General features: G+C 37.7%; 3 protein-coding genes across 4 annotated transcripts in view; all 3 read right to left on the bottom strand.

Moving 5' to 3' along the window:
• Positions 1–4,661, bottom strand: part of LOC141443181 (uncharacterized) — a gene marked incomplete at its 3' end in the record, with an annotated part of 36,205 nt that extends 31,544 nt beyond the window's left edge. The window contains 1 exon segment of the mRNA XM_074108393.1: positions 4,407–4,661.
• Positions 4,662–10,159: 5,498 nt separating this feature from the next.
• On the bottom strand, positions 10,160–17,290 carry LOC141443188 (probable NADH dehydrogenase [ubiquinone] 1 alpha subcomplex subunit 12). Its single transcript, XM_074108402.1, has 4 exons — positions 17,106–17,290; positions 15,865–16,006; positions 15,204–15,260; positions 10,160–12,577 (listed from the first exon to the last, which is right to left on the bottom strand). Exons 1-4 carry the CDS (start codon positions 17,204–17,206, stop codon positions 12,443–12,445), a joined length of 435 nt encoding a protein of 144 aa, XP_073964503.1. The 5' UTR covers positions 17,207–17,290; the 3' UTR covers positions 10,160–12,442.
• A 652-nt stretch (positions 17,291–17,942) lies between these two features.
• LOC141443184 (G patch domain-containing protein 4-like) lies at positions 17,943–20,189 on the bottom strand. 2 transcript variants are annotated; one of them, XM_074108397.1, is made up of 5 exons: positions 19,990–20,189; positions 19,559–19,707; positions 19,330–19,481; positions 18,746–19,017; positions 17,943–18,565 (listed from the first exon to the last, which is right to left on the bottom strand). In XM_074108397.1, exons 2-5 carry the CDS (start codon positions 19,587–19,589, stop codon positions 17,989–17,991), a joined length of 1,032 nt encoding a protein of 343 aa, XP_073964498.1. In that variant the 5' UTR covers positions 19,590–19,707; positions 19,990–20,189; the 3' UTR covers positions 17,943–17,988. The 2 variants fall into 2 exon arrangements, with proteins under 2 accessions (XP_073964498.1, XP_073964497.1); XM_074108396.1 differs by lacking the exon at positions 19,559–19,707.
• Between the last annotated feature and the right edge of the window lie 5,709 nt (positions 20,190–25,898).

Genomic DNA, 25,898 nt, shown 5'->3' on the forward strand with positions numbered 1-25,898 from the left:
TAAAGGCGTCTGTGTGCAGTTATCGTAAATGATTATCTAACTAAACCCTCGTAACTTAAATAGGTTAATTAGTATTTACGGATAGACTTAGCCATTTATATTCAAAGAGGAAAAGATATTTTCTCAATAGGGAATATTACTGCAATTTTATCCCGTTCCCGTCAGAGTGCAGCACTAGCCATACCATATGTTTATGGTTTATGTTTTTTGAGTATCTTAAATGTCCGTAGGATGCCGTAATATCATAATAATTTAATTATTTTTTTGGAAATATAGCTCTATCGCTACTATCGATGTAAATTATCATTTATTTAGTTACTCATAAATATGTCACGATTTCTATAGGTATTAATACTCTTTGGTCATGATCCGTCATGGCGACAAAATATTATTTAAAGAGAACTGACGTTGTCATGGCGGTTTATTGCGCAGAGCTTTGCCCAATATGCCATATTCATATTTATTTTCAAAAACTGATATTTTGGAATAGGCAGTTTTTGTATTATACTGCTACAAGATTTCGCCCGTAAAGAGACATAATACTTTGCTCATAATTCAAGCGCTGATTTTAAAATGAAAATATTATTTATAGTTTTTTTACATACAAACAAAAGTTACGAAGGCTCCCAAATTTGGAATGAAACATTAGTACAGTTTCTACAATTGCTGTAATTCTGAATTAAAACCACATCAAAGAACTCTTTATGTCCAATGCTAACCACACACGGAGACGTCCAAGCTGAAAGAGGTTAATGTGTTTATCGTTTAGTTCCGGAGATATCATTGGTTTAATGCTTAAAGAACTAGCATTGTGTGAACGTGCTCACGCGCAGAAATGTGATAGCAACGGTCATCATAAACATCTAGGTTTAAGCTGACATTCTTGGAAATTATATAAATAGCTTCCTTATACGTAAATATCGGAAACTCAAATGGTTCATACAAGGCTTAATCGCGACGACAATACGAGTATGTTTCTAAAATTATCCTAGTTACGAGTAGACCACAGCTGCTACGTTGTGATTAAAACGTCGAAGTGATATTAGCAATAATAATAATTAAACTTTATTTCAGACGTTATTACATCCATATAATAGTGTTAGTAATTCTTAATCTATGTTAATTGTTAGTTTATCGCCTATTCAAATCTAAATCGCGGTATAGCCTTTACTTGACCGACCCAGTAGAATGGGGCAGTCGTACCTATCAGCTATGACACTTAGGATGCTGTTAGTACTCTTCCTGAGTCTGCCCAGCAACGAGACGATCTTCTTACGCATGAGCGCTTGAAAACCGTCCGTGCGAGCCTCTGCAAACATCAGCGATGCACTGCACCACCTGGGCAGTCCCAACAGCAACCTGAATGCATTATTATATTGCACACGCAGGGCATTGTAGGCCTTACTTAGTGTACCTAACCCACAGGCTACTCGAGTAGAAAGAGTGACAGTATGCTTTGAGTAATGTGATTTTAACTTCGGTGGAACATCGAGCAAACCTGCGAGCAATCATGTTAGCCCTTACAGCCAACAATAAGCAATAATGTCGTTGGGATTCATCCCCGCTTAAATCATCCTTCTCTATTAGTGTTATATTAGTTTAATAGTTAAAATAGCGGATTTTCACTTTGCTGTGATTTATATTGTCTTAATGTTGTACCGCAGCTTATTTTGTAAGCATTTTTTGTGGGTAAAGTTAAAATAAAATTGGTATTTAATGATTTTTACGACTCGATGTATATACACTTTGTTTTAGCTGCTTTATTGTGTAATAATCATTACAATATCTTAAAAAGTTATGGACACAGACTAACTACCTATCTAATAAATGAGGTTCTTTTTACAAAATACAAAAAATACAAAATACTTTATTTAAATAAACATAGCCAATACAAGAGAAATATCCATCAGACTCCAAACTAGGCTCAGCCTGTATCTTGGACGTCTGCGGGTGCAAGTAACTTATTAGAAAAACAGTAACAACATAAGTACGCTAACAATAATGTATGTTTACCACAAATTAAGTTATTAACTAGCTATAAACAATCCTGAAGGTGCATGCAAAAAAGTAAACAAGTTTATGTGCGAATGTGCGCACGCGCGCGCGAATATGTGTATGTAAGTGAGTGTGTGTGGGTGTAGGAGTGTATGTGTGTGTCTAGTCCCGAATAATTATTTATTATTTAAAAGATTTTCTGTCTCCAAGTAAGATAAAGAGCCAATCCATTTTTTTACAACAACTTTAGCTCTAGGGACCGATAGAAGCTTAATATCACAAACTTTGCAGATGTTGTTGTAGATGCGAGGATGAGAGTATGCTGGAGATTTCCTCGCCAGAGCGGATCTGAGTGGAGGCAGTGGACTTTTGAAGATTCGCTTGCTTAACATCAACTCGTACTGTGGAGAGTCGAGCATAATTCTGTGTGTACGAGCTAAAGCTTTCATAACAATTTTTTTTTATTTATTTGTTATAGTTTAACGTCTATTAAAATATTTTAATTCAGGACAGGCGTGTGAATTAAGCCGTTTTTTCGTCCTTTTCATTCGAAAGGTTCAACCCACAGTCCCAAATCATATTTTTTCACCACGTTTAACATTCCAATAGTTCATAATGCGACGCCTACTTCGTAATAACTCTATTTCGTAAAGACTTTTGAGCCAGATTCTTCATTGACTTTAACTGACATTACAATCTCTTTCGTATTATTAAATAATGACAATCGCTTCATTGTTTTTGTTAATTAATACTTGCAACATGTTTTATTCATTGTTTTTGCTCTCTTTTCTTTAAACAGCGGTGAAGAAGACAGATGGATGTTGTTTCATGCATTCTGAAGCGTAAGGGGATTTTTTTATATCACGCGAAAGGAGCTTGTTGTATCTTTTTAATAACTAACATGCATAATTAGGTACTTTACAGCAATGTGGTTTGTTAACGTATTTTTTCTAATTATGTTTGCATTGTTCTGAGAGGAGGCCTGTGCCCAGCAGTGGGACGTATATAGGCTGGGATGATGATGATGATGATGATGTTTGCATTGCACTTAATTGACTTGAGATTTTTTTAATGTGAACATGCATTGAAAATGAAAGTACCTAGAAACTTAAGTGGATGAATGAATATTGCTCCAAAAACTTTTTTTTATGTAGCGACTAGCGTGAATACACGCCTTTTGCAGCGTTTCTTGCAAGCATGACACCAGTTTTAAATGACGAACACATTTCAAAAATAAATATTAAAAAACACACATCTACCTGTGATGTTTATTTCAAGGCATCTCACAAATAGAGTAAAATAAAATGCGAGTTTTTTTTGTGTAAATCTCACATGTTATACAATAATAGTTTTGAGTCACTAATTCTATAAAATTGCCTAGCTAATCGAATAGCATCATTATATTTAGTACCCTTATCCGCCTTTATAACGATCATCATTTAAACCTGCATCCTTTTACAACTTGTTAAACTGGTAGGTACCTATTAATATACAGTTACGGAGAGTCTAATTTGCCAAACAACACTTAATATCCTTAGCTAAGTGTCAGATAAATTTACAATCTGAAAACTTAATACTTACTTTAACTTTTTGCATCGATTCGTTCATAACAATTCTATTTGTCATAATCATAACAAGCTCCTGCCCACACTAGCAAGCCAACGACCGGTCAATTTAGCTCTAAGTAACACAATATGATACAAGCCTCTAAGAAACAATAGCGTAACCGCCGTCAGTATATTGGCGCTTACACTTTTTATCTTGTAAAATCTGAGACTGTGGGAGAAATACCAAGCTATTTTCTATATCAATCACTTAATCACATGTGCCGACAGACTGTCTATTGTAATGGAATTATACGGCTCTTAGTGATATAAAACTTATAAAAATTGTTGCTTTTGACTACTTGAGTAACGGTTCAGTTCGGTAAAGAACAATTAATAATCCCAAATAAATAAAAGGGAATGAAAAAAGAAAGATTTTGTTTCAGTTTTATCGTAAGTATGTAAGTAAAAACAATAATAAAATGAATATGTTTAAATGATTTTAAAAATTAATATTTTATCGATAAAAAAAACCCGCGTCCACATCACTATTTTAAACGCCAACGCGATTTTTTTCCCATCAAAAAGGCAACGGTGCTACATCAAACATCCTTTTAACAAGGCGGCTTTAAAATCGTCCATCTCAAACTAGTTACAGCCTTTGTTCTAACCGAGTTTAAATAAAATCATCATCCAGCCTATATACGTCCCACTGCTGGGCACAGGCCTCCTCTCAGAACAAGAGGGCTTGGGCCATAGTTCCCACGCGGGCGCGTGGGATTGGGATTGGTGTGGATTGGTTAAATAAAATAAGTAACACGAAACAAACTACGAAACAATCACAGCGTTGCAATAAATTGAGCTTACCATAAAATTATGTCACAAAATCCTGTTGCTGGCCACTTTTGACACGAAAACTATTTAAAAACTTTAACGAACGAAACACTGGCACGTTCACTCTTGAATTCATAACCTTAGAACTGTCAAATGAGAATTAAAAAGTTAACTCGCAGAATTTTTAATAAAATAGGTAAAATAACCCGTGTTTCTAAAATCATGAGCGCGTTCGCTCGCGTCTCATTTGAACTGAGACTTGGAAGATATTTTTACCTGGGAAGCAAAAAGTTCGCTTCGTCAATCGAACTTATAAGTCCCTTGACTTATTCTCAACATAAAGTAAGTACGTATAAAGTCGTATTCTCCTTGTAGAAAGTAATTACATTGGCGTGACCATAGTTAACTCGCTCAGTAAACGAAATTATATCTTCCGCTTGTAACACACGGTTGCTTTTCGCGCGCTTTAGTTTGAAAGCTCCAAGTTGTATTCGTACTTCTATACGTATATTGTGGGCAGTTGGTTGGAGGCAAAGATTCTGAAACTTTCGAAAGTTTGTTAAAAGCTCGACCTCGTAAGGCCCTTGCGTGATAAAAGGACTTAACTTTAGTAAAAGGTAATTTTTTCTTAATTGATTGATTTTAATTCTGATTAATAACTGGACTGGTTCCATGGAAAGGGGGCATCCATAAATTACGTCCATTTTTAACCCCCCTATCTAAAAGCTAAACTGTTGGGTAGGATCAAAATGCCTCTATCAAATTAACAAGGCTACGTTTATGATTGGTTATTTCGAGTCTTTTTGTATTTTTTATTTCAACTCCAAATTTGTTACTTTTACGGTCATCCCGTAAAAGCAACCTGAGATATGTGTGCATAGGAGAAATTCGTGTCTGTACACCTGTCCAGTGGTAGTGTATGGCACGCAGCACGGAATGCTGAGGACCTGGGTTCGATTCCCAGCGCTGGTCCCTTTTTCTGGTTTTTCTGTGCATCCATGTCTCAGTTTGTATTTTCGATAAGGCTAAAGTAATGCGGTCTTTGTTTATTCGGACAAAACATAGACAAAACAAACAAAGAAGAAAGTCACTGATATCCGTCACTTAAAGTTAGTCGACAAGTGGTGAAAACAGGCCCTAAGAGTATATACTGTAAAGTATACCTGCTTGGAAAGAATCTTGAAATCTCAGAATCTTGAAATTTGGTATGAAGGTAGCCATATTATAACACAACCAACTATAAAAGTCTGAAAATTTTGTTTTTTTTATGTCTGTCAGTAAATATCCATGACCAATATAATCTGACCCCACACTGCGTACATTTTGCTTAAGAGTAGGGCTCTGCATACACTGGATGTATTAAATCACTCGGAAAAAGCGAGAAATATCTTCAAGACACGATTCCCGTTTACTTATGTACATACCTATAAATGTGTACGGAACCCTCGGTGCGCGAGTCCGACTCGCACATGCCCAGTTTTTTTTCGTAACGACTACGGAAACTTATCCTTAGCGTGTCCGACACGCCCTTGGCCGATAGTCTGTAGTTTACCAAATTTAAAGTTTCTAGTACCTACTTAGGTAGTCTAATTTTTTTTTAACCGCCGATGCAAAAAGTGGGGTGTTAATGTTATAAGTTTGACCGCTATGTTTGTCTGTGTGTCTGTATGTCTGTGTGTGTGTCTGTCTCTCTGTGGCACCGTAGCTCTTAAACGGGTGGACCGATTTGAATGCTGTTTTTTTATTGAAAGCAGGTTTTTAGCGATGATTCTTAGACATGTTTTATCAAAATCGGTTCAGCCGTTTTTGAGATATTGAACTTTGAAGTGACAGTCGGGGGTTTCCTACTTTGTATTGGTTTGGTTGGTTATTTTTTTATTTAGCCATTTACTATGTCCCACTGCTGGGCAAAAGCTTGATTCTCCCTCGGATTTCCAACTTGCCCTGTCAGCAGCTATGTTTTGCCAGTCGTTTCTGTATGCGTCCAAGTTCCGCCACCTCCGTCTCGGTCTACGTACGCCGCCGTTGACCATCTTGGGGCGCCCACTTGGGTAGTAACCTGTGCCCATCGGGTGCCTGCGGCAGACATGGCCAGCCCAGTCCCATTATAGCCTGGCGGTTTCAGTCATAGTTACGGAGAAGAATAAGTTTCTGTTAAAAATATCATTATGAATAAGTACAAGCTTCTGTTGACTGTAGGCTTCTTGTTGACTATACTTGTATTGCTTGATGAGTGAAAATCACGAAAGTTTAAGACATTATATACTTACTTGCATTTTCATTTAAACTGCATGTCCGTACCAAATTTCTAGTATTATATTAACCATGAGTTCCCTTCTGCGGAGAGGATCCTGGCTAGACCACCATGATGTCACTACCAGAGACCGACCGCTGGAAGTGGGTCAAATTTAGCTTCCAAGATTTGACCCAAACAAATAAATAAACAGGGCAACGCTGGTCTCTTTTTCTGGTTTTTCTGTGCATCCATGTCTCAGTTTGTATTTTCGATATGGTTTCACGGGATACCCGTAAAAGTAACAAAATTTGGAGTTGAAATAAAAATACAAAAAGACTCCAAATAACCAATCATAAACAGGGCAAGTTAAAGAAAAGCTTGTAATAAAAATAAGATACATGTCGTTCTCATTAGGTAGTGGCGAATCGAAAAGCACAAAAGGGTCACACACAAAATTGTTATAAAAAAGTAATAATGTGTATAAGGCTGCGTTTCCACCAAAGATGTGCGAGGAATGCGTTTTTCATGAACCAATAGAAACACTTAATCCTCGCACAGCACATCTCTAGTAGAAACAGCTGAGCAGAGCGGGGCGAAGTAAATGAAGCGTTTCTATTGGTTTATTCCTCGCGACACATTCGAGTCCTCCATCTCTGGTGGAAACGGAGCCAGCAGGGCTACTACGAAACTCGAAACTCGAAGTTCGTGTCGTGCGGTCCCTCTGACACTTCATCATCATCATCATGTCAGCCGAAAGACGTCCACTGCTGGACATAGGCCTCCCCCAAGGCTCTCCACTCAGACCGGTCTTGTGCTTTCCGCATCCACCGCGATCCCGCGATCTTAACCAAGTCGTCGCTCCATCTTGTTGGAGGCCTACCGACAGCTCGTCTCCCGGTCCGCGGACGCCATTCGAGAACCTTCTGACCCCATCGGCCATCAGTCCTGCGAGCAATGTGCGCCGCCCACTGCCACTTTAGTTTCGCAATTCTTCGGGCACTTATCTCATTCTCTTATCTTATTCTGACACTTATTACTATTTAATACGAGAGCAAGAGGGACGGTACGATACGAACTTCTGTGAGTACTGGCTGGCACTGCCCTGTCGTATGTGGTTTTCAAATGGTTAGCAACTAAGTTTGTTTATGCTGTCATAACAGAGATTGAGTAAATTCGATAAAGATTCCATTGATATTTTATTGTGCTATTTTATACAACAAATTCGATGCTCCACGTTAGAGAAATCTCACAACTTCGAGTTTCGTAGTAGCCCTGCTGATGCTGGTAATAATATGACGTAGAAAGATTATTTCTGCGCAAACGCAGCGTGAAGGGTCGACAGTTTGAGCGCCGCTGCCCGGGCCCCGTACCACAAAACAGGTTTTGTCGGACTCACCGAAACGTATTAACTCATATATTCGTTGATCTCTGTTTGAGTGCCAAAACTAGGCCTAGATTAGGACAATATGGCGGTCAGTTGACCCTAGGGTAGAGTAGGGTAGGGTAGGAGTTGTCTTCGTAGCCTTTCTCCTTTAACTTCTACCACAGAATAGATAATAGTACAAGCTCTACTAGACTCGTTAAACTGGCCAAGTGCGAGTCGAACTCTCGCACCGAGGGTTCCGTACTCTGTATGTGTCTATGAATATCCGATGTTAGCAGAGCCCTGCTTCTCAGCAAAACGTACGGTACGTTAATTTATGAGCCACCATGGAACCATTTCACAGTAAACGTCATAGTGACATTGCATTAATTAACAAGGAAAATCGTAATGACTTTTCCTATGAAAAGATTCCATGGTTGGCTCTTGAATTAAAGACCCACTGTAGAACGTTCTCACAGTAATTGTCACAATGAATTCCTCCGTCACGCAATATGTCACTGTGATTTTTTTCTACGAAAAGGTTCCAAAGTGGGTCACGAATCAGTCGGTTCTATAGTACAGTCGAGTTGATAAACTTGTGAGCAAAAATTTGATCAAAAATATCTGAACACGACTCTATTGTTAACGGCGTAGAAGCGTGTTCAGATATTTTTGATCACAAGTTTATGAACTCGACTGTACGTACGGATGCACTGAAGGTATACGTAGGTATACAATGCATAAATAATACTAGCAACGCGTCCCCGCTTCGCGCAGGTATAGTATTAAGAAATAGTGCTAAAAAATTTAAAGTGCATTTGATTTTTATTCTTTTTTTTTGTCAACTAGATGGAAAACGAGCAAGTGGGTCTCCTAATGGTAAGAGATCACCACCGCCCATAAACAACTGCAACACCAGGGGTATTGCAGATGCGTTGCCAACCTAGAGGCCTAAGTTGGGATACCTCAAGTGCCAGTAATTTTACCGGCTGTCTTACTCTCCACGCCGAAACACAACATTGCAAGCACTGCTGCTTCACGGCAGGGTTAGCGAGCAAGATGGTGGTAGCAATCCGGGCGGACCTTGCACAAGGTCCTACCACCTGCGACTTGAGTAGAGACATTTTAAAAATTGTATCCATGCGAAGCCGGGGTGGCCACTGTGTAAGATAAAGAAAGTTAGTACAAAATTAAATGGTTCAACTCATGATTATAAATTATTAAAGTTGTTTTTGTCGTTTCGGTATATCTTTTTCTGTGAGTGCGTTCACGACGTAATAGTGTGTGGTACAGTCGCCATCAAATATTTCGGAGCGGTCGAGGTAGTCAAAAATATCGGAACATGCACTCTATTCTCAAGGCATTAAAGTTCATGCTCCGATATTTTTGATCACCTTGGCCCGCACCGGCTCCCTCCAGATTTGAGTATTTAAGTACTGAATGAAAAATCAAATTTTCATCACTATTTTACCACACATGTAACACCACGTAAACATTTACAAGTGAAGCGACATCCGTCACGCAAACTGGGCCCGCCCCTAGGCCCTAGGTGTGGGCCCGGGCGGACTGCCCCCCCCCCCCTACTAGTCGTTCCTGACTTAAAATGGCGCGCAATCCGTTTCATTTTGTGATTTTTTTCAAATATCGCCGGTTAAAAGGCTATTTGATTCAAGCGCCATTTTGAAAACTTTACAGGAGAGCGTTGTAAATATTGAAAAAAATCACTGTTCCCAAAATACTTAATAAAAATGTAAGAGTTACCCCAATCATAAAGCGGCATATTTTTTGCTAATTTTTGATACATATAAAACAAATAAAATATGTTTTTTTACTAAGTTAGATGTAACTTCCGCCATTTTGCACAATTTTCTGATCAGGGCAGAAAGATCTAAGAGAGAGAGAGAGAGAGAGAGAGATTTATTTACACATTGTCATGTTCTATACACATAAAAATACATTACATGGAAAGAATAAAAATAACATCGAATAGTATAAAGTGGGCCCCACTCAGCATAATGTTACGGCAAGCCGCAACGCTGTTTTTCAGTGGGACCCATTACGATTTATATGTCCAACCGAATCAACTGTAGGCCTATGACCAACAGAGGACTTCCTGCGGCCGACATGATGACGTTGTCTCACGATAGCTTTATAAGGTAATATTATTAAGGAAATAACACAAAACAATGCATTTATAAATAAATTTATTTTTCTACTTACAAACTATACAAAATAACAAATAGATGGAAGCGAATCCATTCTGCATTACTATGTATTTGTAAGCTGTGGCCGTATTGCCTAACTCTGGCGCTAGCAATCGCATTCAACGTATCCTTCTGCCTTCAGCCTGTAGCGTCACAGTGCCGGATTAAGAGACTATTTGATGCCCTAACTACGCAGTCCAGGCCTGTGTGCTGCCCCCCAAAAACAATAAAATGTATTTATTATTAAATGACATTATTATTACATCATGATATCATTGACATTAACATCACGCCGAGTTGGGATCATTTCGTGACAAAATTTGCCTCCATTTCCGTCACGAATAAATGTTTTAATTTCTTTCTTTATTACGTATCTACCTTAGAATATTTATGAAAGAAGATAGAGATATGGGGAGTTTATTACATACAATAAAAAACTAAGCATAATTATTTATTTATTGAAATGTGCAGCCCCGGATCTACGATTTTATCGAACCGGGGCAAAACCTTGCTGGTGGCGCCCCCTCCCTTCAGTGTTTAGAAAAACTGCTAAAACTGCCAATGAGTAGCATTTTTCTTCTTTTCTTCTTCATTTCTTGTCTCAAGGATTTGGCACCCCCATGAAGCTGTCGCCCGGGCAAGTGCCCCGGTTTGCCCCCCTTAGATCCGGGGCTGGAAATGTGACTTCCTACTTATACGGGTATTAAATTCGCGGAAAATAGTTTTGTAAATCCAACGTGCGTTTAAAATGCGCAGATTTTCAAACTGCCCTTACCTTTTATGTGCTAGCAAGTTTTATTTTAGAGCTGTTAATGGTGCCCAAGACGTGAAGCCCTAAGCAATTGCTTAATTTGCTAATCCGGCACTGTATACCGTATGAAAGAGAAAAAAATACAACCGAATTAATAACCTCCTCCTTTTTTTTGAAGTCGGTTAAAAAGGTAAAAATGATCATTTGGATTCGAGCGTTTTGCGTTTGACATGGATACATTTTTGCTGACGCGATAGATTTAGGCTCCGTAGCACCATTTCGAAAATCAATATTCCTAAGTACGATATTCCTACAGACAAAACCACGAAAATCAAAATTTATAATGTACTATATTACTAAAAATGCTGGTCCTAATGCACTGTAAATCGAATGACTTTCTTTTCGAAAATTAATATTCCTATATACAAAATATCTAATGACAATACTTCGAAATTCGATATATCTAAAACGCAAAATATCTACGTACAAAAAGCCTCACGACAATTCTTCGAAAATCATTACAAATACAGAAAACAAACACGAAAACAATTACAGGCCTTGACTGGAGATATATAGATTGCTATGTTTATAAACAGGTTAGGTTATGTTAGTACTGCATGGGGCCGAACGCCCAATCTACACAGATACAGGAGCTCCGCCCAGCGGAGCTCCGTCGACTTCGATACTCTATATCGTTAGAATTATCGTGGACTAGCAATTTTGTACGTTAAACATTTTAAACATTTAACCCATGAACTTAGGATGCACGTCGTTAGGATTTTCATGTACTAGCAGTGTTGTACATTAGATATTTTAATCGTGGGTCACCTGAACATCGCGACATGTATCTTTAAGAATTTCATACATTATAAATTTCGATTTTCGCAGTTTTGTCTTTAGGAACATCATACTTAGAAATTTTCATTTTCGAAATTTTGCTACCGAGCCATTTATGTTACAGTTTCCAGGTTATCTAGTAGAAGTTATAGGCCCTATATGAAGTGCAAAATTTAAACTTCGTATCTTGCCATCCCTCTCACGCTTATATTTATAATACGAGAGTGACAGGGACGGTACGAGTCCCAGGTCGTCTAAAAAATAATCGAAAATGTCATCAAATTCTACAGCAGCTATAAAATAATGTCACGAAAATTGAGGCGATTGCTTTCCAATTGAGCTTGTTCAATGGAGGTGTAAATGTGATTCTGAGTCGACCACTTTCAGAAGAAGCGATGCTGATTTACAGATTCATTGGACAGGCCTTTGCATCCAGAGACGTGGTTTCAGTGGAAGGGAGAGTGTAATAAATATCTGTAGTGTGGTGCATATCTGAGGCTCCCCATGAGGCTGACATAGTCACATTTGGTGTACTAAAGCCTTTAAAAAAAAACGTTCCAATAATGTTTCCTTTCAGAGCAAGTTAGGCAATAAGACCTCTGGTCTATTTTCACTGTGTTATTTTTATGACGTATTGAAACTTTTTCGTTATTGAATGTTTTTTTTTTGTTATCTCAGTTACTGCTGGCTAGATTTGGGGGTCCAAGCCTCTACTTTGGGCCTGGTGGTGCTGTAAGGGACGTACTGGCCGGTCGTGCCTGACATGTTCTCGTTGCCATACAGCATCCACTTGTAGTGGGGACGACTTGGGTCCTGGAATAAAATATAATAAAATACAATTATAATAATAATATCTTGGGACAAATTACATGAATTATCATAGCCCCAAACTAAGCAAAGCTTGTACTATGGATGCTAGACAATGGATAGACATACATACATAGATAAACATATACTTAAATACATATAAACATTAAACATCCAAGACTCAAGTACAAAGATTTGTATTAATTATACAAATATTTGCCCGTCACGGGGATCAAACCCATCAAACCCGCAACCACTTGGGGGCTTCGTAGTCAAGGTCACTAACAACTTAGCTATCCGGTCGTCTTATCCAGATGTACAGTCAACGTCATAAATAAGTAATCACTTTTGTACAGTCACCAGCACCAATATCTGACACAACAAGCGTGCATAAATATCTGATACGACTCTATTTCTAGGGCCGGAACGACGTGTCAGATATTTATGCGCGCTCCGCTGTGGCAGATATTAATGCTGGTGACTGTACCTTGTCATTTTCACATCATGTTTGAAAAGCCATACGAAATTGTGTACCAACTGAAAGCGACAAGGTACAAAAGTGATTACTTATTTATGAGACGTTGACTGTACTTACTTAAAGGAATAACTTACTTTTTAATAAGGATTTTTTTCCAAAGTATAACTTTTTTTTATTTTTTTTTTATTCGACTGGATGGAAAACGAGCAAGTGGGTCTCCTGATGGTAAGAGATCACCACCGCCCATAAACATCTGCAACACTAGGGGTATTGCAGATGCGTTGCCAACCCAGAGGCCTAAGATGGGATACCTCAAGTGCCAGTAATTTCACCGGCTGTCTTACTCTTCACGCCGAAACACAACAGCAACTTTTATACCATAAACTGGCGTTTCGTAAGTGCTAATAATGCCAATCCTTAATAAACCACGCAAGTCAATAACCAATATTCATAATTACATTATATATTACTAGCGGGGTCTATATCGACTGGTAGAAAATTGTTTTTATTTTATTTTATTTATTTATGTTGTTTTAACGCCTGGAGGAGCTATTGGTCAATGAAACACCTTATGAAGGGTAACTTCCCAATTTCCTTAAAAAGGAAACTCATGGATGTGTGTACTACAACTCTCACCTACGGTGCGCAAACTTGGTCCTTGACAGAAGCTCTAAAGTTCAAAATCGGGGTTTGCCAGCGAGCCATGGAGCGCAGCATGCTAGGTTTAAAACTCGTCGATCGGATCCGGAACACCACCCTGCGCTCCATGACCCAAATCACTGATGTAGGTCGATCGGCGTCTAAGCTGAAGTGGGACTGGGCTGGCCATGTTTGCCGCATGCCAGACGAGCTTTGGGCCAAGATAACCACCGAGTGGATGCCCACCAACTCGAAAAGGCGACCTGGCAGACCTAGGCGGCGATGGCGGGATGAACTGGACTTCTTCTTGAAGGACTGGCCCTTGTATGCAGGGGACAGAGAGCAGTGGAAGTATTGGGGGGAGGCCTTTGCTCAGCAGTGGGACAAAATAGGCTAACAATAATAATAATAATAATAAAATTTATGTTAGTCATAATGTATTGTTTGTCATACTTAATGTAATGTTTGACATAACTCTTTTTTTTCTCTGAAACCATTTATTTTTCAGAATTGTTATAAAACAAAAATAACCCAGTCCTGGATTTGTCAATAGGCCGTATAGGCCGCGGCCTAGGGGCGGCAGATTTCAAGGAGAAAATTATTTTAGAAAGTTACATAGGGCGGCGGATATAAAGTGGCCTACACTCCTAAAAAACATAAATCCGCCACTGACCTAACCTAACCTATAGAGTTCTACAGATGACCATTTAAAAAAATATGAAAAACGTATGGTTTCAGCGGGAAAAAAAATTATGACTTACAATTACATTATGACATAAGATTATGGCAGTCGAAGTGATCCCATTACTAGCGACCCGCCCCGGCTTGGCACGGCCAAAATAATAAAAAAGTCCCGTTTTTATTACCCTTTCGGCACAGAACTCTAATCGAGGGCACTTCACACACATTTTGCAGTGCCATTTCCCAAAAACAACACCCGACCCGCGCGAAGCCGGGGGCGTCAACGTAAGGTAGTTAAATGCATTTTTTGGTTAGATTGATATTTTTAAATTCGTAATATCTTTTGAATGGAATGTCCGATTTGAATAATTCAAAGAGTAATCTACAGGTATTGAAACCATCTTGAATATGAAACTATTTATTTGGATAAGGATTAATACAAAGGTATGGATAACATGGTCTGATTTTAGTTGGCATATCAGTCAACTTTTAAAATTAAAAAAAGTAGTTGTAGTGACAGAACTACAATATATAGTTGGATATATTCTTTAATATTGCAGAATTTTTTTGTTCCATCATCAATAGTTTCTACAGCGCATGCATAAAACATGTTTTATGGCAACTTTTTTACACTTTGAGGCACATTATTGAAGTTTTAGTACGGAACCCTAATTTTTTCTGGTAATAAATATGCCTATGGCACTTTGGAATAATTTAGCATTCTAATAGTGAGAGTTGTTAAAATCGGTCCAGTAGTTTATGAGTTAATTCGTAACAAACATCCAAAAATCCAATTATTTCCTCTTTATAATATTAGATTAGAAGTGTTTTTACCTGGTGAGGCGGCAAATCCGTCTTGTAGTGCAGCCAGCCGAACCATTCAGCGGGCACCTGGAATTAACACCAAATGTTGATACAATTTCAATTTAATTTTTTTATAAAACGAGTCACTTAATGGGAAGCAATCACCGCCGCCCATGGACACCTGTCCACACGAGGGGTATCACAGGTGTGTTGCCAGCCCTTTGAGACTGACAGGCTCGTTTTTTAAAGATCCCTAAGTTGTACCGCTCCGGAAACATTTTTAGGGTTGCATTGTCAAAACAACAAAAACTGAACCCTTATAGTTTCATCCTGTTCATTCAGATGTTTAAGCCTCCTTGTTGTAATGTTCCTTTTTTTTTTCTCTTTTTTTTGTTGAGGCTTTGGACACTCCAGATGATCATGTCAGCCTCATGGGTGCTCGCTCATTTTCCCTACGCTGAGAGCCAACAATTGACCTGGCCATTGTGCATGGGGCTAATAAATAAGGTTTCTTAAAAAAAAATTTTGCTTCCTGCCACATATTTTGCTTCGTCCCACAAATTTGCATCCCCTGCATTTTGCATCTATAAAATTTGTATTGTATTGATGTACTTGTGTGATTTTTTGAGACCACCTATGCCACCATCAGGTCTTAGCGAAGAAATTAACATGAAATAAACTTGTTTCTTACCTGACTGCCATCGTAGTTCATGTGGAAGTTATCGGAGTACTCCACCCATCGGTTCCGGGAGTAGAAGAAGCGGGGGTTTTCATAGTACTTGTTGCCAAACTTGTCCTCTCCGACTAGGGTACCGTCTTTCAGGTCATCCTGCCTAAAGTACATAAATAGCATCACACCAAATGTTTTTGCTACAAATAAATACAGTCAAAAACCATTTAAAGCAACTAAATAAATAAATAAATATCATGGGCAAATTACACCAGGGTGTTTCTTCGAGTGTTTCAACCGCCACATTTATCTGGTCACATTTTAACAAATTGGCTGTAGATTTTGGTGTTGTTTTCGATTATTTGTTAAGAGTTCCTGTGTTTCCACCAGACAACTAAAAATCTGTATCAAAATATTCGGCCATTGTGTCAGAAAAGAGTCCAGACACTTTGGGCGTCTCCTGCGTTACCAAAATTGTCTCTGGCGTTACCAAAAAATCGTACTTCCAACAAGATATTTCACGGTTTAATAGGTTGAACTTACATAGGATGGCATGTATTACATTACAGAAAAAACATGGTTACATATAAAAATCTGCAATAGTTCGAAAAATGTTGCAGACAGATTAGTGTCGGTAAAAAAGTTGATTGGCCCAAATGCCCACCATTGACATAGTCCCACACAAAGCACAGGTTGTACTGTCACCAGCATTAATATCAGGCACAGCGGAGCGTGCAAAAATATCTGACATGTCCTTCCAGCCCTAGAAATAGAGTTGTATCAGATATTTATGCATGCTTGTTGTGTCAGATATTGGTGCTGGTGACTGTACTGTGGGTACTAGGCAAGGAAAAAACATAAGTACTTAAATACATACTTTAAGGGATAGTCTGGTCACAAGTGTAGTGCATAACAGTTTTTCATTGCAAAAAGTGCCGAAACTACTGAGTACGGAGTACGGAACCCTCTCCACGCGAGTTCAACTCGTACTTGGCTGGTTTTTGAAAAATTATATCACTACTTTGTCTAATGATCACTGAACAATACAATTTTTCCCATCATCCAATAGTATATTTTTGTCTCTACTGACAACTTTACATATTTTTAGCTCCTATACAAACACACTCATTCAATTCTCGTTTAATTTTGTCACAATTAGAAACATTAAAAACAAAAGATATTTTTTACATAGCAATAAAAATGTACTGAGACAACATAACCTATTGGAAAATAATTACATAACAATAACATTATGATTTTACCGATAGAGTTTCCACAGGGAGCCCCTGATACCTCCATTTTGGCGTAAAATGTTGAAGAAATTAGTTAGTTTGTCAAGCGCTAAGATTTTAGCGATCGACATTTTAACAAATTTACTTTCTTTTCTGCGCAAAGTAGTGAATTTTGACACTTAAAACTTATACTTCAGTTTGACAGGTGGTTTGACAGTGACAGACAGAGCAATTTCGTGTTGCCAGAGTTAATAACCTGAAAAAAATGTGAGTAATATAATACAGGTAAGGCAAAAGCCGTTTAAAAAAAAAACTTATACGAGTTTCATTACAGTTACAGCAGGGCTACTACGAAACTCGAAGTTCGTATCGTACCGTCCATTAAATAATAGCTCTCGCATTAAATAGTATAAGTATCAGAGGGACCGCACGACACGAAACTCGTAACTCGAAGTTCATGACGTGCGGTCCCTCTGCAAGGCTACTACGAAACTCGAAGTTCGTGTCGTGTGGTCCCTCTGACACTTATACTATTTAATACGAGAGCGAGAGGGACGGTACGATACGAACTTCGAGTTTCGTAGTAGCCCTGCTGCTGACACATACTATTTAATACGACACAAACTTCGAGTTTCGTAGTAGCCCTGCAGGCTCTATACTACGAAGTGTAAAACTCGAACTTCGTAAGTTGCCGTCCCGCTGACGCTTATGTCATTTAATACACGAGTGAAAGGGATAGTGCGATACGAACTTCCATTTTCGAGTTTCGTAGTAGCCCCTCAGGCAGGATGTACAACAAACTTCTCAGAGTGATGTATTTTATGGTATTAAGTAAATAACTTTGTAGTCAATAAATAAATACTTGAAAAGATTTGTAAAAACACATTTTATTCTGATATAATAATGGTCATTGTTATTTATCCTCTTTCTTGTTCTTCTTTTTGTTTTTTCGAACAACACCGTTTTCTAGAAACTCGTATTTTGCATCAGTATTTATGAAATTTGCGCATTCTGCTTCTGTGCTTTGAACAATTGTACTTTGGTTTCGTTTCTTTTTCTTTGACTTAAATAAGCACCCTACATCAGGCGATGTTATATTAATTTCATTTGTACTTTTCGGTTTTTTAGATTTTTTATTAAGTTCCATTTCAGTGGCAACATTATCATTTGTTGCTTTGCGTTTCTTTTTAATTTTATCAGGCACTGCTTCTGTTGATTTAGCCGTTTGATTATCATTATTTTCTTTAACAATTTCTGAAGTATTCTCACTATTTAGACAGTGTTTCTTCTTATTCTTCTTTTTCTTGCTTTTAGGAACATCTGCATCACTATTCAAATTTAAATCTTCAACTTGTAAATCAGTGGTGGGTTTATTTTTTTGTTTCTTTGCATGGGAATATCCTTCATACTGTGGTTTGGCTAGCAACATTTGCTCTTGCTGTTCTATCCTTGCTAATTTGCCTGAAGCTTTTAAACCATGTCGTGCGCCTCTGCAAAAAAAGGAAAAAAATAATAAGAACTAGAGCTCAGACCAGTGTGCAGATTTCAAGTGCATTAATATACAGTCACCAACCATGAAAGTTAGGTATTGGCTGCTTTAGTAAATAACACATAAAATGTGAGTAATTTTCGGTTTGAAGTAAGGCAGTTCATTTTATTTATATACATACTTATGAGCGGTCCTTCCTTCACAAGCAGCAAACAGCTCCTCATCTGTCATTTTTAATACATCTTTCGGCTCCTCACTCTCTGAATCTGATTCTTTAACTTTCTCTATCTTCACACCCCCATTGGTCAAGGTCGCCTTCTTTATAAAATAGTCTGCATACTGTTCTTCCTCCGTATCAGCTTTAGGTTTATTTAATTTCCATGTGCTATTGGTAATTTGGAAATCTGATGTGTTTGTTTTTATTTTCTTTGTTTTTCCGTTCTTCTCGGTGACCTGAAAATTTTCAGTTTTATAGGTTTTATCTTTCTAAATTTTATGGAATGTCTTAAATCTAAACTTGGACACAAAATAAGAAAGAAAGAAAGAAAGAAAACATTTATTCGTGACATTAAAAAGACAGCAACAATAATAAAAATAACAGCCCAAAATGGAACAAAGACATATAAATTAATATTTAATTGTTTTCATTTCAATTTCAATGTATGATGGATGACTTGATGGTCCCAATGAAACATGAGTGCCATTCGCAAGACTGGCAGTTAGCTGATTTGTTGATTCATCATCATCATCAACTAAGGTTCGTACCTCTACATTACCCGCAGCCTTGTTATACAGAGAGGTCCACCAGTGCTCAGTGAAGTCAGAGGCAGCATCATGCCCCACGCCAGTCACGCTTCGCTTCAGCTTCGGTTTCAGCGCTTCAGATATGCCATTCTCATTTTTACCTAAACCTTTGCCTGCAACATGAAAAAAAGTATTTAGAGGTCTTAGATATGTAGTGAAGGGTTAGTTTGAGTAGGGGTCAATCACTTACTAATTTTCAACATTAAAAAATGTATGAACATGCGGTTTTCACTATCCCGCGGGAACTGTGCAATTTTCCAGGATAAAAACTATCCTATGTCCTTCCCTGGGACGCAAACTATCTGTATACTGAATCTAAATCGGATCAGCGGTTTAGACCTGATGAAGTAACAAACAAACAGACTTACAAACTCGCATTTATAATATTAGTGGGATTTAAATATATTACGTAATTATAAGTGTACAGTATTTCTGCTTTTAAGTATAAAATTACAAACATGATAATACCTTAACGAGTTATAGGTGTTGCTATTACAGTGCCATAGCGGAGCTTTTTGCATTTTAGATATACTTAATGCAGTAGTGATATCAAGAATAATTAGAATCAGGCTACTACACTGCGTACCCAGCGAAAAAAAACTGAAGACTTTATCAACTTACCATCGGACCAGCCGTATTTCTCCAGTTGTTTCCTAGCGAAATCCATTATAACAGTTCATTTAAGTAAATTCACGATTAAAGTAGATAAATAAACACGATTTTTAAAAGTATATCACACAATTTTAGTAATGTTTACAAGGTTATAATCCGTTAAATTAAATATAACCTCAAAATGGTTGGCGTCGCGCGCTTGACAACATTGTTTTTTTGAGCTTGCGTCCTAGGAGGAAGTTAAAGGGACTTAGCTCATACATACAGCTGAGAATGTTGATCCTAAGCTAGACGCATAAAATCGACTCATTGTTAAGAGCGTTCATTGCTGAGCTGGCAACGTTGCATTTTTAATTTCTCTTAATTTAAGTAAGAAATTCTCGCTGTAATATTTAGAAATAAGAAAAATAGAAATAGAAATCATTCGTGACAAAGTAGCGTAGCATAACAATGATATAGTACTTTAAAAAAAAAAAAAACTTGTAGGGTAGAAGTACCGGTTTCGACCACCTTAAGTTGACATTTGAAGTACCTACCTAATATATAAAAAGTTATAGTTAATACTAAACAATAAACAATAAATGTTTTAATAAACAATATGTTTAGTGAGTTTTCGAAAGTTTATACTGAAACAAATAAAGTTTGTACTTAACGTTTTATTACTATAAATTTATTTCAAACATATACCTATTTAAACAATAAATGACCATAAATGGTACAGTGGCCACAAATGGTACTTCTGCCCTACTTATGTCACGAAATGGTCTCAAATCAGCAAAAAATGCCGGTCTTGCGAATGGCGCTGTTCTTCCCTCATTCAGTCTATTTGACAGACAAAGCCTTAAGGGGCGGAGCATCCACGAATTATTACAAATCACCAGACCCTTATGTGTGACGTATTAAGTGGACTTTCTAGGTAGGTATATCAGCTTGTAAATTATATATGTCGTAAGATAGGACTTAGAGAGCCGGGATCCGACCGTAACATGACCAATGTGGGCATAACAAGTGGGATTCGGGCAGAGAATGAAACTATTTTGAAGAACTAACAAAAGTCTACTAATTCTGGTCAAGATAAAACCAAAACAATACGACACTCGTTCACTGAAATCTTAGAAATGCAACTATCATAACGATTCACAATAACTTAAGGAAAAGCCTAGCTAAATAATAAAGAAACGCGTAACAGTTCCTGAGACTGTCGACTCGGGCCAGACTTCTTTTACAAACTGACAATTGACGATCGCTTTTCCCGCGTCCAGATCTCAGGCTCTGTCAAGCGCGCCACGCATGGCAACACTGGCGTTTCGTAAGTGCTATAATGCCAATCCTTAATAAACCACACATAGTAATGACCATACAAGGACCATACTCATAATTCTACACGGCCATCCTACAAGACACACGTCCTCGTGTGTTTAATCTGCAACAATCGACACAATAGCATCATAATATTCGCTCGGCCACTTCTGACCACAACACACACACAAAACAAAATAAAATTACGCACACACACACACACACAAATCAAAATCAGTAACAATAAATAGTATTAGACATTATTCTGATGAATTCCGCATAGTATTACTTAAAGATGAGTGAAAACGAGAGAGAGACAGAAAGAGAGAGAGAACCAACCATTATTTCATTCTGTGACTTAACTACCAGTCATGCTTATTTCAGCAGCCATTTTTATTTTTCTCTTTTCCTTTCATTCTTATGGCTCTCTTACGAGTCATCCCTGTGACTCCGCTACTAGTCATCCCTGTGACATTCTTACAAGTCATCTCTGTGACTTCCCTACCAGTCATCCCTGTGACTTCCCTACCAGTCATCCCTGTGACTTACCTACGAGTCATCCCTGTGACTCCTACCAGTCATCCCTGTGACTTTCCTACCAGTCATCCCTGTGACTTTCCTAGGAGTCATCCCTGTGACTCTCCTACCAGTCATCCCTGTGACTTTCCCACGAGTCATCCCTGTGACTCCTACAAGTCATCCCTGTGACTTGCCTACCAGTCATCCCTGTGACTTTCCTACGAGTCATCCCTGTGACTCTCCTACAAGTCATCCCTGTGACTTTCCTACTAGTCATCCCTGTGACTTTCCTATGAGTCATCCCTGTGACTCTCCTAAAAGTCATCCCTGTGACTTTCCTACGAGTCATCCCTGTGACTCTCCTACGAGTCATCCCTGTGACTCTCCTACAAGTCATCCCTGTGACTTTCCTACGAGTCATCCCTGTGACTCTCCTATAAGTCATCCCTGTGACTGTCCTACAAGTCATCCCTGTGACTTTCCTACAAGTCATCCCTGTGACTCTCCTACAAGTCATCCCTGTGACTTTCCTACGAGTCATCCCTGTGACTCTCCTATAAGTCATCCCTGTGACTTTCCTAAGTCATCCCTGTGACTCCACCACTCTTTTTTTTTTCAATAGGTAAAAATACTTTTTTTTTTGTAACATCGTTAGAAAACAACAGCTCCAACAGATACTCTACAATACAGAAATCTTCAACATGAATTTAAGATCTTACATTTTCCGAATAATCTGACTCACTTGCCAGTTGCAAGTTGCCACACTCACACCGTCCAGCACTTTACACAGGCACCATCTCCAAACGGTTGCAAACTTACAGGTGAGGCTTGAGCTTAGATCCCCTTACACCTCCACAATTATCTCATTCTAAAGCATTAATACCTAACCGCACCCTCTCATATCCAGCTGATCAGATTTGTCTTTTCCTTCTGCTGCCATAACTCTATCTACATCAATATCTGTGTCCGTCCACCAACCAACAAAATTATCAAATTGATTGCAAGACAAAATATCATCATTATCCAGTACCTCTCAGGAAATGGTTAATTATTTACAGAAAACCATTATTGACAAACAAAAATAACATTAGCAGACCATACGCACTCAGAGCAAGAACTATGTTCCCAGCTTCTATTGATTAATTAGCAATTCCACAATGTCAATCAATTTCAGTACCTATATCACTAATAGAAAAAAAAGTGAATTGCACAAACCACACATAGCTAGGTCTCAAAAACCTGTGCCCTAACCAGATCACTCCCATACTCTAACCAACAAGAAAGGAAGGCAACCTCCGCCTAGCCTTGGGGCCACACCAGACCAGAGCTGCAGCTGACAGAGTGCAATGGAGGCAGTTGGAGGAGGCTCATGCCAAAAGACACACAGAACTTATAGACATTTTATAACAAAATACACAGAAATAGTAGAAATAAACTACCAGTTCGGAATAAAAAAGGCTATGTTGTTATAATTATAACCAGATTACTCGGCATAAAGCCTTGTATGTAACCCAAACACAGTAAAGTACAGTAACTCAACTCAAAAAAATCCAACAAAACACTATTCATTATTTGCTAAGTTTTTGATAGCAAATGTCACACATTTATAAAGAAACTTGAATAAAACAATGTCAGTTTATTTAGCTAACACATTCAGCAGTTTTTTTTTTATTAAATTCAGAAACTGAGAATCATTAATTTGACAACGCAGATGTTTTCCCGATCAGAAGCTAAGTTCTGTTTTTGCATTAAATTGAATGATTTATCCTGTTTCAATATTTGAAGTAATTCAACATAGATTTGTCAGAGTTGTGTAAACTTAACATAACAATTGTTTTTTTTTTTTTTTTTTTTTTTTTTTCACTACTGACAGACCTCGGTATGTAGTTGATTGCAAGCAGCAACACTTTTTTTTTTGTATTGGCTATCAAAAAAATTAAGCGACTACAAAAAGTCATCCCCCCCCTTTTCATCAATACCCAAATCTAGTCATTGACTCTTGAAAAGAAGTTGATTGTAGTGGAAAAAACATTAGTAACTTGTATTTTCTTTTTTTTTTTCTTCTTTTTCTCGACCGGACGGCAAAGGAGCAAGTGGGTCCCCCGATGGCAAGTAGACCACCACCACCCACAAACACCGGCAACACCAGGGCATTGCAGATGCGACTTTATGTTGTTTACAGTAGCAGTACAGTAATATTGTTTGTACTAACTTGATTTTGTTAGTAGTAGCAATAATTTAGTCTGTAGTAACTCTCTGTAATCTCTCTTTACTCACAAGCAACACAAAACTGCATTATTTGATATCACAAAAGTTCACATTGCACAGAAATCGCGGCAAAAGACAAAACTCAAATAAATCAATGCGCCACATAAACTTTATTTTTTACTAAGGAGTGAAGTTTACAAAAATTAAATTAAATAAAATTTGTCATGTAACTAAACAAAAATCTTTGCTAATACCCATCAAAGATATCACACCATGACACTCTCAAATGTGTTATTGAGGTACCACATAAGCTAAAACAAAATGTTAAATACTTAAGGTTTCTGGGGTAACAAGCAACTCAGTTTTGCTAAATATGTTTTTAATAACATCCGATCCATACATCACAACCATGAAAAGAAGCATTAATTATCCAAAGATTCACATTAATTTCAGGTCACAAAGGTTAGGTAAGGGTCGTAGTAAATGTTTAGTTCTATCTGTTGACATTTTTAATGCAAATAGGTAACATTGGTTGAAATACAACCACTGTTGTATGAAGGCGTGACCACAATGCATTGGTAACTCAAGTGTCCTTAAGAGTAAGACTGTTACTACAAATTGCAGTCTGCAATAACTGAAAATTACGCTTTCGTCTTTATAATAATGTAATTAATTATGCATCATGCAGACAACACTCTGATATTGCAAGTGTTCATGTACATGCCAAGGAACATGTACCACATCCATATTCATAATATAAAGTTCTCTAAATACACTAAGTGTGGCGTATAGAATGAACTCATTGTTTTTGTTTTCGGCAACCAGTCGCTTAGACTGAACCCATGAGCTTACGATTTCTTCAACGCGTAATTATATTACCAGCACCAGCAAAATATAATTTCTTACGCTAAACGAATGTTCTCAGTACTGATCAATTCACTTAACACAACTCTTGGGTTAAACGGATAACCAAGAGAAAGAAAAATAAGTTTAAAATAGAGCCGAATGATAAAAAGAAAACTCACCAAATTTCCGTTGTTACCTTATCCATCTCGTCATTCATACTGCCTGTAACCGCAAATAATGCTTCGTGCGCTACAAAATAGATCGCTACAAAAAAAACTTTACTATTCATAGTTTACACCGACTAAAAATTACGAAATATTCCAAATTTACCGGCTTAACTTTGTTGTAAACAAACACAGTGACTTTGACGTTTAACTTTTTTTTTTTTTTTATCTGGCTGCAATGCAAAGAGACATTCTTGACAGACTAGAAGAATTGCCAACGTAACTAAATGTGATTTAAACTCGACGCATTTTTATGAAAAAGAAAACACAAAATTGACTTTATTATTATCACAGATTTCAAATTACCACGCCTGTACATTTCATAACATAATTTCGAATAAACACACAAGTGTGACACAAGAATACCGTCACATCAAAAAAACATGGCATGACTGCATGTACTAAATTTCTTTAACTTTTTTTTAACGAATACAATAACGAGACGAAAAAAGTTAAATTCTTTGTAAAATCACACTATTTGCCGATTTAACGTAAAATTTAACCACATTTTATGCGTGTTAGTATCAAAGATTGTGTGCAATCAATATAAAGGGCAGTTGCATTCATTCGTTATTGTTTTAAAATAAGTAAAAAAAACGCTTTGATAATGTCACTGCGCGTAACTAGCACAATCACAATTTCACACGATATACGAAAATTTAGTTTCATTTGCCCGTTCGGACCACTTCTGATGTCGTAAGATAGGACTTAGAGAGCCGGGATCCGACCGTAACATGATCAATGTGGGCATAACAAGTGGGATTCGGGCAGAGAATGAAACTATTTTGAAGAACTAACAAAAGTCCACTAATTCTGGTCAAG

This window comes from Choristoneura fumiferana, chromosome 27, assembly GCF_025370935.1.
Source record: "Choristoneura fumiferana chromosome 27, NRCan_CFum_1, whole genome shotgun sequence".
NCBI lineage: Eukaryota > Metazoa > Arthropoda > Insecta > Lepidoptera > Tortricidae > Choristoneura > Choristoneura fumiferana.